The 10758-nt window shown below is 37.7% G+C and overlaps 3 protein-coding genes and 2 long non-coding RNA genes across 10 annotated transcripts; all 5 read left to right on the top strand.

The window, feature by feature from the left end:
• LOC104710886 lies at positions 2419-4452 on the top strand. Of its 3 annotated transcripts, none has more exons than XM_010427541.2 (3): positions 2419-2590; positions 2903-3083; positions 4106-4452. In XM_010427541.2, the coding sequence occupies exons 2-3, from the start codon at positions 2928-2930 to the stop codon at positions 4274-4276; spliced, it is 327 nt and encodes a 108-aa protein (XP_010425843.1). In that variant the 5' UTR covers positions 2419-2590; positions 2903-2927; the 3' UTR covers positions 4277-4452. The 3 variants fall into 3 exon arrangements, with proteins under 3 accessions (XP_010425843.1, XP_010425842.1, XP_010425841.1); XM_010427540.2 differs by having other exon boundaries at positions 2419-2707; XM_010427539.2 differs by having other exon boundaries at positions 2422-2637.
• LOC104715222 (probable CCR4-associated factor 1 homolog 9) lies at positions 5690-6467 on the top strand. The gene has a single exon (XM_010432648.2). The coding sequence runs from the start codon at positions 5790-5792 to the stop codon at positions 6465-6467; it is 678 nt and encodes a 225-aa protein (XP_010430950.1). The 5' UTR covers positions 5690-5789.
• On the top strand, positions 7407-8335 carry LOC104715220 (probable CCR4-associated factor 1 homolog 9; the record flags this gene model as incomplete). The annotated part of the gene is made up of 1 exon (XM_010432647.2): positions 7407-8335. A coding segment is annotated over exon 1 (848 nt), but the record flags the coding sequence as incomplete, so codon positions are not given.
• Positions 8337-8988, top strand: LOC104710885. The gene is made up of 3 exons (XR_755131.2): positions 8337-8407; positions 8488-8624; positions 8951-8988. It is a non-coding gene; the product is annotated as an uncharacterized LOC104710885 (long non-coding RNA).
• Positions 9178-10757, top strand: LOC104710883. 4 transcript variants are annotated; one of them, XR_002033569.1, is made up of 4 exons: positions 9178-9780; positions 9861-9997; positions 10324-10579; positions 10671-10757. It is a non-coding gene; the product is annotated as an uncharacterized LOC104710883 (long non-coding RNA). The 4 variants fall into 4 exon arrangements; XR_002033567.1 differs by having other exon boundaries at positions 10324-10604; positions 10707-10757; XR_002033568.1 differs by having other exon boundaries at positions 10324-10604; positions 10671-10751.

Genomic DNA, 10758 nt, shown 5'->3' with positions numbered 1-10758 from the left:
TTTGCTTACAGGGACCCATGAGCTTTAGCTAGAGCAGCCATGAACGGTTCCATCTTTGTGATAGCATTCAGATAATACATCTCTTAGGTCTTGGTTCATGTCACTGGCCTCTCTTTGTTCATTCCTCAGTCACCTCAAAACAGGAGACCTGTCTCGTCAGTAATAAAACCAAAGTTGTTAGCTGCCAGAAGAGAAAAAGCCCCATCCATGATTCTTGTTAAAGGCTACTTTTATCAATAAAGATCACTCTAAATTAGTGTCCAGCTCCGCTCCTTTCTCTAAGCCAGTCTCGTACATATGATTTTAATCATAGCTAAAGCAAGTGATTTATATAATTTTCTTTTTCCCTACTTTATGATATGTTGTCTTTTACTGTGGATCGTAACTAAAGCAAGAGTTTTTGAATGAAGAGATATATAGTTACTTTTAGTCTTTTTACTTGATATTTTCGGCAAGAAAAGTTGATGTTGCAAAGCAGGATCGGAGAGATCCATCCTTTCTCACCAGTCTCTCTCTCTGAAAGAAAATAGCAGAAAGGCTGTAAGGCTATCTGAAAATGATTTTTGTATTGTCTTTTGTTTGTGCCACTAGGTTCCATATAGCTGGTAAGAACATATAGCTGGTAACCATAGTGTTGTTTGCTGTTGTCTCTGTTTGTTGTTTGTTTCGGTCATTGCCTTGTTGTCTCTGTTTGTTGTCCCCATAGTGTTGTTTGCTGTTGTTCTCTGTTTGTTGTTTGTTTCGGTCATTGTTTTGTTGAATATTGTTGTCTATTATTGGTACTGTGTTTTGTTTTTGTCTCTGTTTTGTTGTTGTCCCCATAGTGTTGTTTGTTGTTGTTTCTGTTTGTTGTTGATTCTGGTCTGATAACTGTCTTATGATTTGCAGATGGATTCATCATCTCCAAATTTTGATGATGACGAGAGAGAAATACACGAAGAAGAAGAGGTTCTAACACCTCGAAGGAGCAAAAAGAAACACACTCGTAATGAAGGATCCGAGTCTGAGCAGCCTGAGTCTAAGACCCAAAAGACTCTCAACCCAAGATCAAATGTATGGCAACATTTCACAAGAATGAAGGACAATCGTGACAAATGCAACTGCAACTATTGTGGGAAGGAATTCAGTTGTCCAACAAAGTCAGGGACAAAAACCTTGTGGAATCATCTAAACATATGCAAGGCATATTTGGCATGGGAAGACTGTCAAAATCCATCCGAAGGTCAACAGGTTATTAGTAAAGATGGGAGTTTACAATCTGGAAAAGTGCCTGAGCATATCTTTAGAGAAGCATTGAATGAAATGGTGGTGATTGGAGAGTTACCATTGTCGTTTGTAGAATGTCCTGCAATGAGACATTTTTGCAACAAGGTGCCACTTCTATCACTGTTTTCTTATGTTTTTAATACATGATTCTAATACATGATGCTAATCAATTTTTTTTTCTTATGTAATCCACTTAGGTGAACCTTTACAAGCCACATTCAAGAAGGACAGCAGGAAGAGACATAGTAAAGATTTTTGTTGAGAGGAAAGCTACTCTTAAAAAATGGTTTCTCACAACCAAGCAAAGAGTCTCACTCACAACTGATATATGGGTTTCCTCTGTAACTGGTATGGTTTTATGATTAATGTTTCTAGTCAATTGCAATATATTATGATTAATGTTTCTACTCAATTAGTGAAGATTCTTATCAATGTTTTTTTTTAATTCACAGGTTCAAGTTATATGGTTATAACTGCCCACTACATTGATAAGAATTGGCGTCTAAAGAAGCTAATTATAGGATTCAAGCATGTCGAAGATCACAGAGGTAAAACAATCGCCAATACACTGCTGAAATGTCTAGCTGAATGGGGAATAGAAAGGCTATTTACTATTACTGTTGATAATGCAACAGCTAATACTAGTGCTTTGAGTCAGTTTCAGTCTGCTTTCTCTTTAGTTAGTGAGGATTCTCTGGTTTTGGGTGGAGAGTTTATGCATATGAGATGCGCTGGACATATCATTAACTTGATAGTGAAGGATGGACTGACTGAGATTGATTCAAGTGTGACTGCAATCCGCAAAGTGTGACTTGATAGTGAAGGATGAACATTTGAACATTTGACATTGCTTTGAACAGGATCGGGTTTTGATCGGGTTTTGGACAACCCGATCGGGTTCTTCGGGTTTCGGGTATACCCGAACAAAACCCGAACCCGAATGAACCCGATCCGAACCCGACCCGATAGTATATAAAACCCGATCGGGTACAATATGTGTCAACCCGAAAACCCAAAAACCCGAAAACCCGAACCCGATCGGGTTCGGGTACCCGAATGGCCAGGGCTATCGCGCATCACTCACGCGAGTCTACGATCTCGCGCATCACGCGGATCGATTTTGGAAAAAAAAAAAAAAAAAAAAAAAATGGTAGGAGTCACCTGAAACATTTATACCTTCTTTGCGCATTCAGGGAACCTCAGCTCCTTTTTACATTTCTCTACTAACACAAAACTTATTTGGTGTTTTCTGATTACGAATTCGATTTTGGAAGATCTCGTATCCAGTTTCACCATTCGCGACCCTAACGGAGGAGGTGGTCAGGTCGATCGATCATGAAGTTTGGTTATTCCTCTGGTCAAATTCGATTTGTCAGTTCCAAGATCATCTTATTCGCTTCATTGGGTCTTCGTTTTTTTTTTGCGGTTGCTGAGGAAATGGGTAGATTAAAAATTGAATCTTTTTGATCTTAGAGGTTGATGATGCGTTATTGCTTAACTTTATTAATTATAGGTGGAGATAATGATTTGATTAGTAAGTTGAAATTGAATTTTATGTGTGTTTTTGAGTTGGTAGGCTTGTAAAATAGTTTAAAAGGAGATTGATTATGAATTTGGCTAATTTCTTGGGGGACAGGTGTTTTAAAGCAACTGATATAGCAATGTCGAAGCCAATCTTGCTCGTGTTTCTGCTAGTTATACTTATAGTCACCTCTCAGTTTGAATGGAGACAACCACTTGTTGAGTTAGATACAGCCACCAGCTTGTCTCAGAAACAGCAGCAAATTTCAGATAGGGAAGAAGCTGTTAAAGAGAAGGTACTGGTTTTTTTCTAACTCTTTCATGTGTTTCCCTTTAGAAGACAGAGTATTTCTAGTTGTTTGTAGGAGACCTGGACTAGCCTAGATGTTGTAAACATCAGAATAGGTGTGTGTGTGTGTGTGTGGAGTGGCTACCTTAGTCCTTAGTGTTCTGATAATTAAGCTTCACTTTCTTCTGTGCGTTGCTTGGTGTGATACTTCAGATTCTTATTCTTGCATTTGGTAAATCATTTTTTAAGCTTTGGTTTGTTGTCTTAGGAAATGTCTTCATTACCATGGGATCTGTTGTTTTTGAGTTGTCTTTATTATTTGCTTTGATTACTTTAAATGGGACTTCCTGCAATTCTAAATGTCTTCTTGGATTGGATTCTGTGTCGGGATGTCTGGAAATCTCCAATAAGAATTTTTAAAACTGTGTTCAACTGTTTGCTTGGATTGCTAAATGGGGTTTCTCTCTAATGGCATAAGATAATTGATAGAAGTGGAATACTTATAAGACTTGCTTTATGTCTGTGATTGATCTTACATTACCATAAGGATCCAGTTGGATTGATAGTCATTGAGTAAACCTCAGGTTTCCGCTTAGTCCTGACCTCAAAGTATTATCTTTCTAGTCTACACCTTCCCTTACTAATCTATTTTGAGGCAATCTTTTATCTCTGTGGATCAGGAATGAGTAGCAATGCTAGGATCACACGTTTCATATAGACTACTGCAATGAAACTTGTAATAGCTGCAAATCCAAGAGTTTAAATGAAGTCAGGTAGAACGATTAGGTAGCTTGTAGCTTTCGGCACTCAACATGATATGAGTTCCGAGCTTGTGCGTTTTTCATATTTATGCTCGTAGGATGGTTCTCGCTTAGGGACTTTTCAGTGACCATCTACAAAAAGCTGATATTTTAAAGGATCTAAAAGGCTCCCCTTACTTTAGTGTGTTTCTGTTAAGCTTGGCTATTATTGATCTGTTTTTCTCAGGGGGAACGTTAAGTCTGACCGCAAAGTTCACCGTTTTTACAGATCATCATATCACAAGAGAGACATATCCAGAGGCTAAATGAGCTTGTGAGGAGTCTTCAGTTGCAGTTGCTGCGATGCAAGGGAGAGAATGAGACCCAAAATGCCACCAAAAGCTATCATGTAAACAAACAATTCATCGAGGTCGAAAGGAAACAAATCCTGGAAGGCTAAACTCAGCTACGGAAAACATTTCTAAATAACTGAATCGGTATGTAAAAGTTGTGAAAGAAAACCACTCTTTAATTTTGTGTTGAAATGTTGTATTGAAGTGTATCTGACCCGTATCAGTGTTAAGAACAAACAAGAGATCTTTGTTGAATCTAATCGAATGGTTTGTTTACAAGCTACGAATTAGAGTTTGTAATGTAATGATAACCCAGCTCACGCAGGAGCAAACACAAAACACCAATTCAATTGGATAACCCTCTCTCACGAACCCCAGTCTCTCCTTTTATACTTGAAACGTCTTCACTCGATCACAGCCTCTTCTCTCTTGCCAGCTCAGCATCTCTATATGCCACATCAACTTCCACATTCAAAAGATCTTGCTCGAATTTGGAATGTATTGTCTAGGTCCTCTAGGAGGACTAACAACTTGTGTTGTATAGCCAACACTTATGTTGCCACATTTGTTTTGATGATCGATCCAAACCCAAACTTTTAACTAATAAATTATTTAAGATAGTGACCTTTTCCCCTTAAAGAAATATTCAAAGAATTTGAGATTTACGACACGATTTACATACGCAAAAACACTTTAAAAGTTTGGACTCTTGTTATCCATCAACTTGAGACTTCCCCCTTTTTGTAGTCCATCCAATACTCCCAATTGACTTAAATAATAATATTTGTTGGATTTTGATATTCGTTGTAATATCGGCCACATGTAATTGGATTAATATTTGTTTTTATCTAACTAATTTCTGTGTATTTTATACAAACAGAGAAAAAAAACAAAAAAAAACGTATTTTTATAAAGGCACACACTACTGTACTTGTTTATAAAATTAGTACTACCAAAATGACTTGCACTGGTTTACAATTTGTAGATATGTTTTTTGTTTGTTTTTTATTTATTTTTGAACCACACAAGTCAACCCAAATAGCTTAATTAGTTATATTTAGTTATTCAGTTACATATACATCTCTATAAAGAAAAATACATTGGTTTTGGTCTTTTGGATATGAATCATATAATCTTCCCCCCAAAAAATGGAAATTCACTGAATCCAAGATTTATACATTCCCTTTGTGTAAAAAGCAAGCATACATATTAGTGTATATATAACATATGAACCAATCATACAAAATACTAACAATAAAATATTAAATACAATTAATTTTCTAAATAAAAAAACTTGCAAAACAAACAAAAAAAACTCCTAAGTTTTATGTTTGCTACAACATAATTAATATTCAGTGTATAGCATCATTAGAAAAATGTATACTAATAAATAAATAATTAGTTATTAAACCCAGTAGAGAGAGTGGCCAAGTTGGACCGAGGAGGAATCAAGTTACGTTACAGGGAGAGTCAAACACAACTTGACGCGTTTCTCTCGTCCCACGTCTTCTTCCTCGCAACTCCTCACTCTGTTTCTCATTTGTCATATATATTCACAACACACACTGGCTCTTATCCCCAAATCATAAACTCAAACCTTTTCTAAATTCAATTTATTCAATGGCTATCACCAAATCGAACAAAGATCACAAACCATGCGGTGGTGGCGGCGTCGTCACCACCGTCGTGACTCGCGAAGTCTGGGCGGAGAATCTCGAATCTGAATTTGCACTAATCAGCGAAACCATCGACGATTATCCATTCATCTCCATGGACACTGAGTTCCCCGGCGTGATTTTCAAATCCGATCTCCGATTTACAAACCCCGGCGATCTCTACAGTCTACTTAAAGCCAACGTCGACGCGCTCAGCTTAATCCAAGTCGGTCTCACTCTCTCCGACGCCAACGGTAACCTCCCGGATCTATTTGGTGACGGACGGCGGTTCATTTGGGAGTTTAATTTCCGAGACTTCGACGTGGCGCGTGACGCACACGCTCCTGATTCCGTCGAGTTGCTTCGTCGGCAAGGTATCGATTTCGAGCGGAACCGCCGCGACGGGGTTTGTTCGGAGAGGTTCGCGGAGCTGATGATGTCGTCGGGGCTTGTTTGTAACGAGGACGTGAGCTGGGTGACGTTTCATAGCGCGTACGATTACGGTTACCTTNATTCAAAAGATCTTGCTCGAATTTGGAATGTATTGTCTAGGTCCTCTAGGAGGACTAACAACTTGTGTTGTATAGCCAACACTTATGTTGCCACATTTGTTTTGATGATCGATCCAAACCCAAACTTTTAACTAATAAATTATTTAAGATAGTGACCTTTTCCCCTTAAAGAAATATTCAAAGAATTTGAGATTTACGACACGATTTACATACGCAAAAACACTTTAAAAGTTTGGACTCTTGTTATCCATCAACTTGAGACTTCCCCCTTTTTGTAGTCCATCCAATACTCCCAATTGACTTAAATAATAATATTTGTTGGATTTTGATATTCGTTGTAATATCGGCCACATGTAATTGGATTAATATTTGTTTTTATCTAACTAATTTCTGTGTATTTTATACAAACAGAGAAAAAAAACAAAAAAAAACGTATTTTTATAAAGGCACACACTACTGTACTTGTTTATAAAATTAGTACTACCAAAATGACTTGCACTGGTTTACAATTTGTAGATATGTTTTTTGTTTGTTTTTTATTTATTTTTGAACCACACAAGTCAACCCAAATAGCTTAATTAGTTATATTTAGTTATTCAGTTACATATACATCTCTATAAAGAAAAATACATTGGTTTTGGTCTTTTGGATATGAATCATATAATCTTCCCCCCAAAAAATGGAAATTCACTGAATCCAAGATTTATACATTCCCTTTGTGTAAAAAGCAAGCATACATATTAGTGTATATATAACATATGAACCAATCATACAAAATACTAACAATAAAATATTAAATACAATTAATTTTCTAAATAAAAAAACTTGCAAAACAAACAAAAAAAACTCCTAAGTTTTATGTTTGCTACAACATAATTAATATTCAGTGTATAGCATCATTAGAAAAATGTATACTAATAAATAAATAATTAGTTATTAAACCCAGTAGAGAGAGTGGCCAAGTTGGACCGAGGAGGAATCAAGTTACGTTACAGGGAGAGTCAAACACAACTTGACGCGTTTCTCTCGTCCCACGTCTTCTTCCTCGCAACTCCTCACTCTGTTTCTCATTTGTCATATATATTCACAACACACACTGGCTCTTATCCCCAAATCATAAACTCAAACCTTTTCTAAATTCAATTTATTCAATGGCTATCACCAAATCGAACAAAGATCACAAACCATGCGGTGGTGGCGGCGTCGTCACCACCGTCGTGACTCGCGAAGTCTGGGCGGAGAATCTCGAATCTGAATTTGCACTAATCAGCGAAACCATCGACGATTATCCATTCATCTCCATGGACACTGAGTTCCCCGGCGTGATTTTCAAATCCGATCTCCGATTTACAAACCCCGGCGATCTCTACAGTCTACTTAAAGCCAACGTCGACGCGCTCAGCTTAATCCAAGTCGGTCTCACTCTCTCCGACGCCAACGGTAACCTCCCGGATCTATTTGGTGACGGACGGCGGTTCATTTGGGAGTTTAATTTCCGAGACTTCGACGTGGCGCGTGACGCACACGCTCCTGATTCCGTCGAGTTGCTTCGTCGGCAAGGTATCGATTTCGAGCGGAACCGCCGCGAGGGGGTTTGTTCGGAGAGGTTCGCGGAGCTGATGATGTCGTCGGGGCTTGTTTGTAACGAGGACGTGAGCTGGGTGACGTTTCATAGCGCGTACGATTTCGGTTACCTGATGAAAATCCTCACGCGCCGTGAGCTGCCCGGCGCGTTAGGGGAGTTTAAGCGCGTGATGAGAGTTCTGTTTGGTGAGCGCGTGTACGATGTGAAGCATATGATGAAGTTTTGTGAGAGGAGATTGTATGGCGGTTTAGACCGGGTTGCGAGGACGCTTGAAGTTAACCGGGCAGTTGGGAAATGTCATCAAGCCGGTTCGGATAGTTTGCTCACGTTGCACGCGTTTCAGAGGATGAGAGATTTGTATTTTGCTCAAGATGGGCCGGAGAAGCATGCTGGGGTTTTGTATGGGCTTGAGGTNGGAAAATTGGAGGAGAGTTTGATAAGAGTGAATGCTTCATTGTCTAATATTATGAAGAGACTTCAAATAAGGTGATTTGAATTCAATTTCAAATTTGACTTGGGTCTCTTTGTTTCAAATTTTGGGAATGAGTTTTGTGAATTATGTGCAGCTTGAGAGTTTTACGGAGACATTTATGATGTCTCTTCAAGATGATGACCAAAATGTTTGGATTTATCTTGGGGGTTTATAACAGGCAGACCCGATTTATCTACAGATTATTGGCAGGCATAACACAAAACATTTGAGGTATTTTAGTGAAATCTTGTGTCAATCTACTAACATGGATGGTTAATATTGTCTGCTTTTATCAAATTTTCATGTGATGACACTCCATTAAAAGTTGTCAAGAAAAGAGAGGGACAAGCTAGTGTTCCTGGTAGAGATCAGTTTGCTTATTGCTTTGGAATTTCATTCATAGGTTAATATCATAGAGTTTCTCACACAAATATTGATTGAATTACGCCTTTGTAAAAAATTTAGGAATCATAGTTGAACCTTTAGGAAGGGACCCTTAAATATTAAGAAGGCCTTCCTAAACGGATTTTATGACATCTCCTTATAATTTTGGGCAGGTATATGGTAATGATGAATGGTCTTACGGGTATTGTGAGGAACTATGTATTCAGCTGTCCTGTGGTACGAATCCAATGTACACATATCGTGAGAAAATTGTTCTTGGGAAGACAGATTGCACACCCTTCATGGTAAATCAGATCTTGTGTGAGCTCAGCAGGGAATGGCCAAGATAAACTTATGATTTTCTGTCAAAAAATTGCAATCACTTCTGCTATGNTTAGTCCTTGTAGCTAATGTTCTTTTGGTAAGAGGAAATATATAGAGAAATATCTTAAAATAGCACAATTCTATGTTTTTCTTCCAAAACTAGCATATATGCTCAACCTTTCCAAAATTAGTATTTTTATTTTATTAATATTTCCTTAAGATAATTATTAAATTTATAACAAAAAAAGAAAAACATATTTTCACGAGCTTCTTCTTCTTCACCAAACAAATTTGAGATTAACGATGAATATGCAGATCTGGAGAAGCTGTAAAATTGGTAAATCAAGCTCAGATTTATAAGCAGAGAACTAAGATTTTGGATTTCTCTACGCATGTGTCTGATCTCGAATCGGAGTCATCAGATCTCCGAGAACTTGTCACCAAGAAAGATAAATAAATTGCCAAGCTGCAATCTCATGTTGATTCTCTCCATGCTTCTCTCTCCATTGCGTTTCAAATGCTTTCTCTCGCCGATGGTGAAAAGGTTAGACCCGGTTTTGACTTTTTTTTAATCCGATGTGTTTTTTGATTTGACTATCTTGTTCTTCGGAAAATTGGAGGAGAGTTTGATAAGAGTGAATGCTTCATTGTCTAATATTATGAAGAGACTTCAAATAAGGTGATTTGAATTCAATTTCAAATTTGACTTGGGTCTCTTTGTTTCAAATTTTGGGAATGAGTTTTGTGAATTATGTGCAGCTTGAGAGTTTTACGGAGACATTTATGATGTCTCTTCAAGATGATGACCAAAATGTTTGGATTTATCTTGGGGGTTTATAACAGGCAGACCCGATTTATCTACAGATTATTGGCAGGCATAACACAAAACATTTGAGGTATTTTAGTGAAATCTTGTGTCAATCTACTAACATGGATGGTTAATATTGTCTGCTTTTATCAAATTTTCATGTGATGACACTCCATTAAAAGTTGTCAAGAAAAGAGAGGGACAAGCTAGTGTTCCTGGTAGAGATCAGTTTGCTTATTGCTTTGGAATTTCATTCATAGGTTAATATCATAGAGTTTCTCACACAAATATTGATTGAATTACGCCTTTGTAAAAAATTTAGGAATCATAGTTGAACCTTTAGGAAGGGACCCTTAAATATTAAGAAGGCCTTCCTAAACGGATTTTATGACATCTCCTTATAATTTTGGGCAGGTATATGGTAATGATGAATGGTCTTACGGGTATTGTGAGGAACTATGTATTCAGCTGTCCTGTGGTACGAATCCAATGTACACATATCGTGAGAAAATTGTTCTTGGGAAGACAGATTGCACACCCTTCATGGTAAATCAGATCTTGTGTGAGCTCAGCAGGGAATGGCCAAGATAAACTTATGATTTTCTGTCAAAAAATTGCAATCACTTCTGCTATGTACTCTGTGACAAGCTTGATGTGCCAAAGATCCCATGTAAAGCCATAATTTGAGGATTAGAGTAAGTATGTTTATGTGTGTTGGCCTTCAAGGCTCATGTGACTGCTTAGGTTCTGTCTCTTAACAGGTTGGGTGACTCGCTTTTCTCATGTTGGTGACACAGCCTTGGAAGTGGAAGAAAACACAGCAATGTATACACAGCTGAGTACATAATA

The sequence above is a fragment of the Camelina sativa genome, chromosome 9 (assembly GCF_000633955.1).
Source record: "Camelina sativa cultivar DH55 chromosome 9, Cs, whole genome shotgun sequence".
Classification (NCBI taxonomy): Eukaryota; Viridiplantae; Streptophyta; class Magnoliopsida; order Brassicales; family Brassicaceae; genus Camelina; species Camelina sativa.
Note: the sequence above shows the minus strand (reverse complement) of the source record. Positions and strands in the feature narration are given on the sequence as shown.

Bases quoted from the DNA above. Each gene is read 5' to 3' on its own strand.
- LOC104710886 (XM_010427541.2), top strand. From the start codon at position 2,928: ATGTCGAAGCCAATCTTGCTCGTGTTTCTGCTAGTTATACTTATAGTC. The intron at 3,084-4,105 runs GTACTGGTTTTT...CCGTTTTTACAG, and splicing joins AAGAAGCTGTTAAAGAGAAG to ATCATCATATCACAAGAGAG.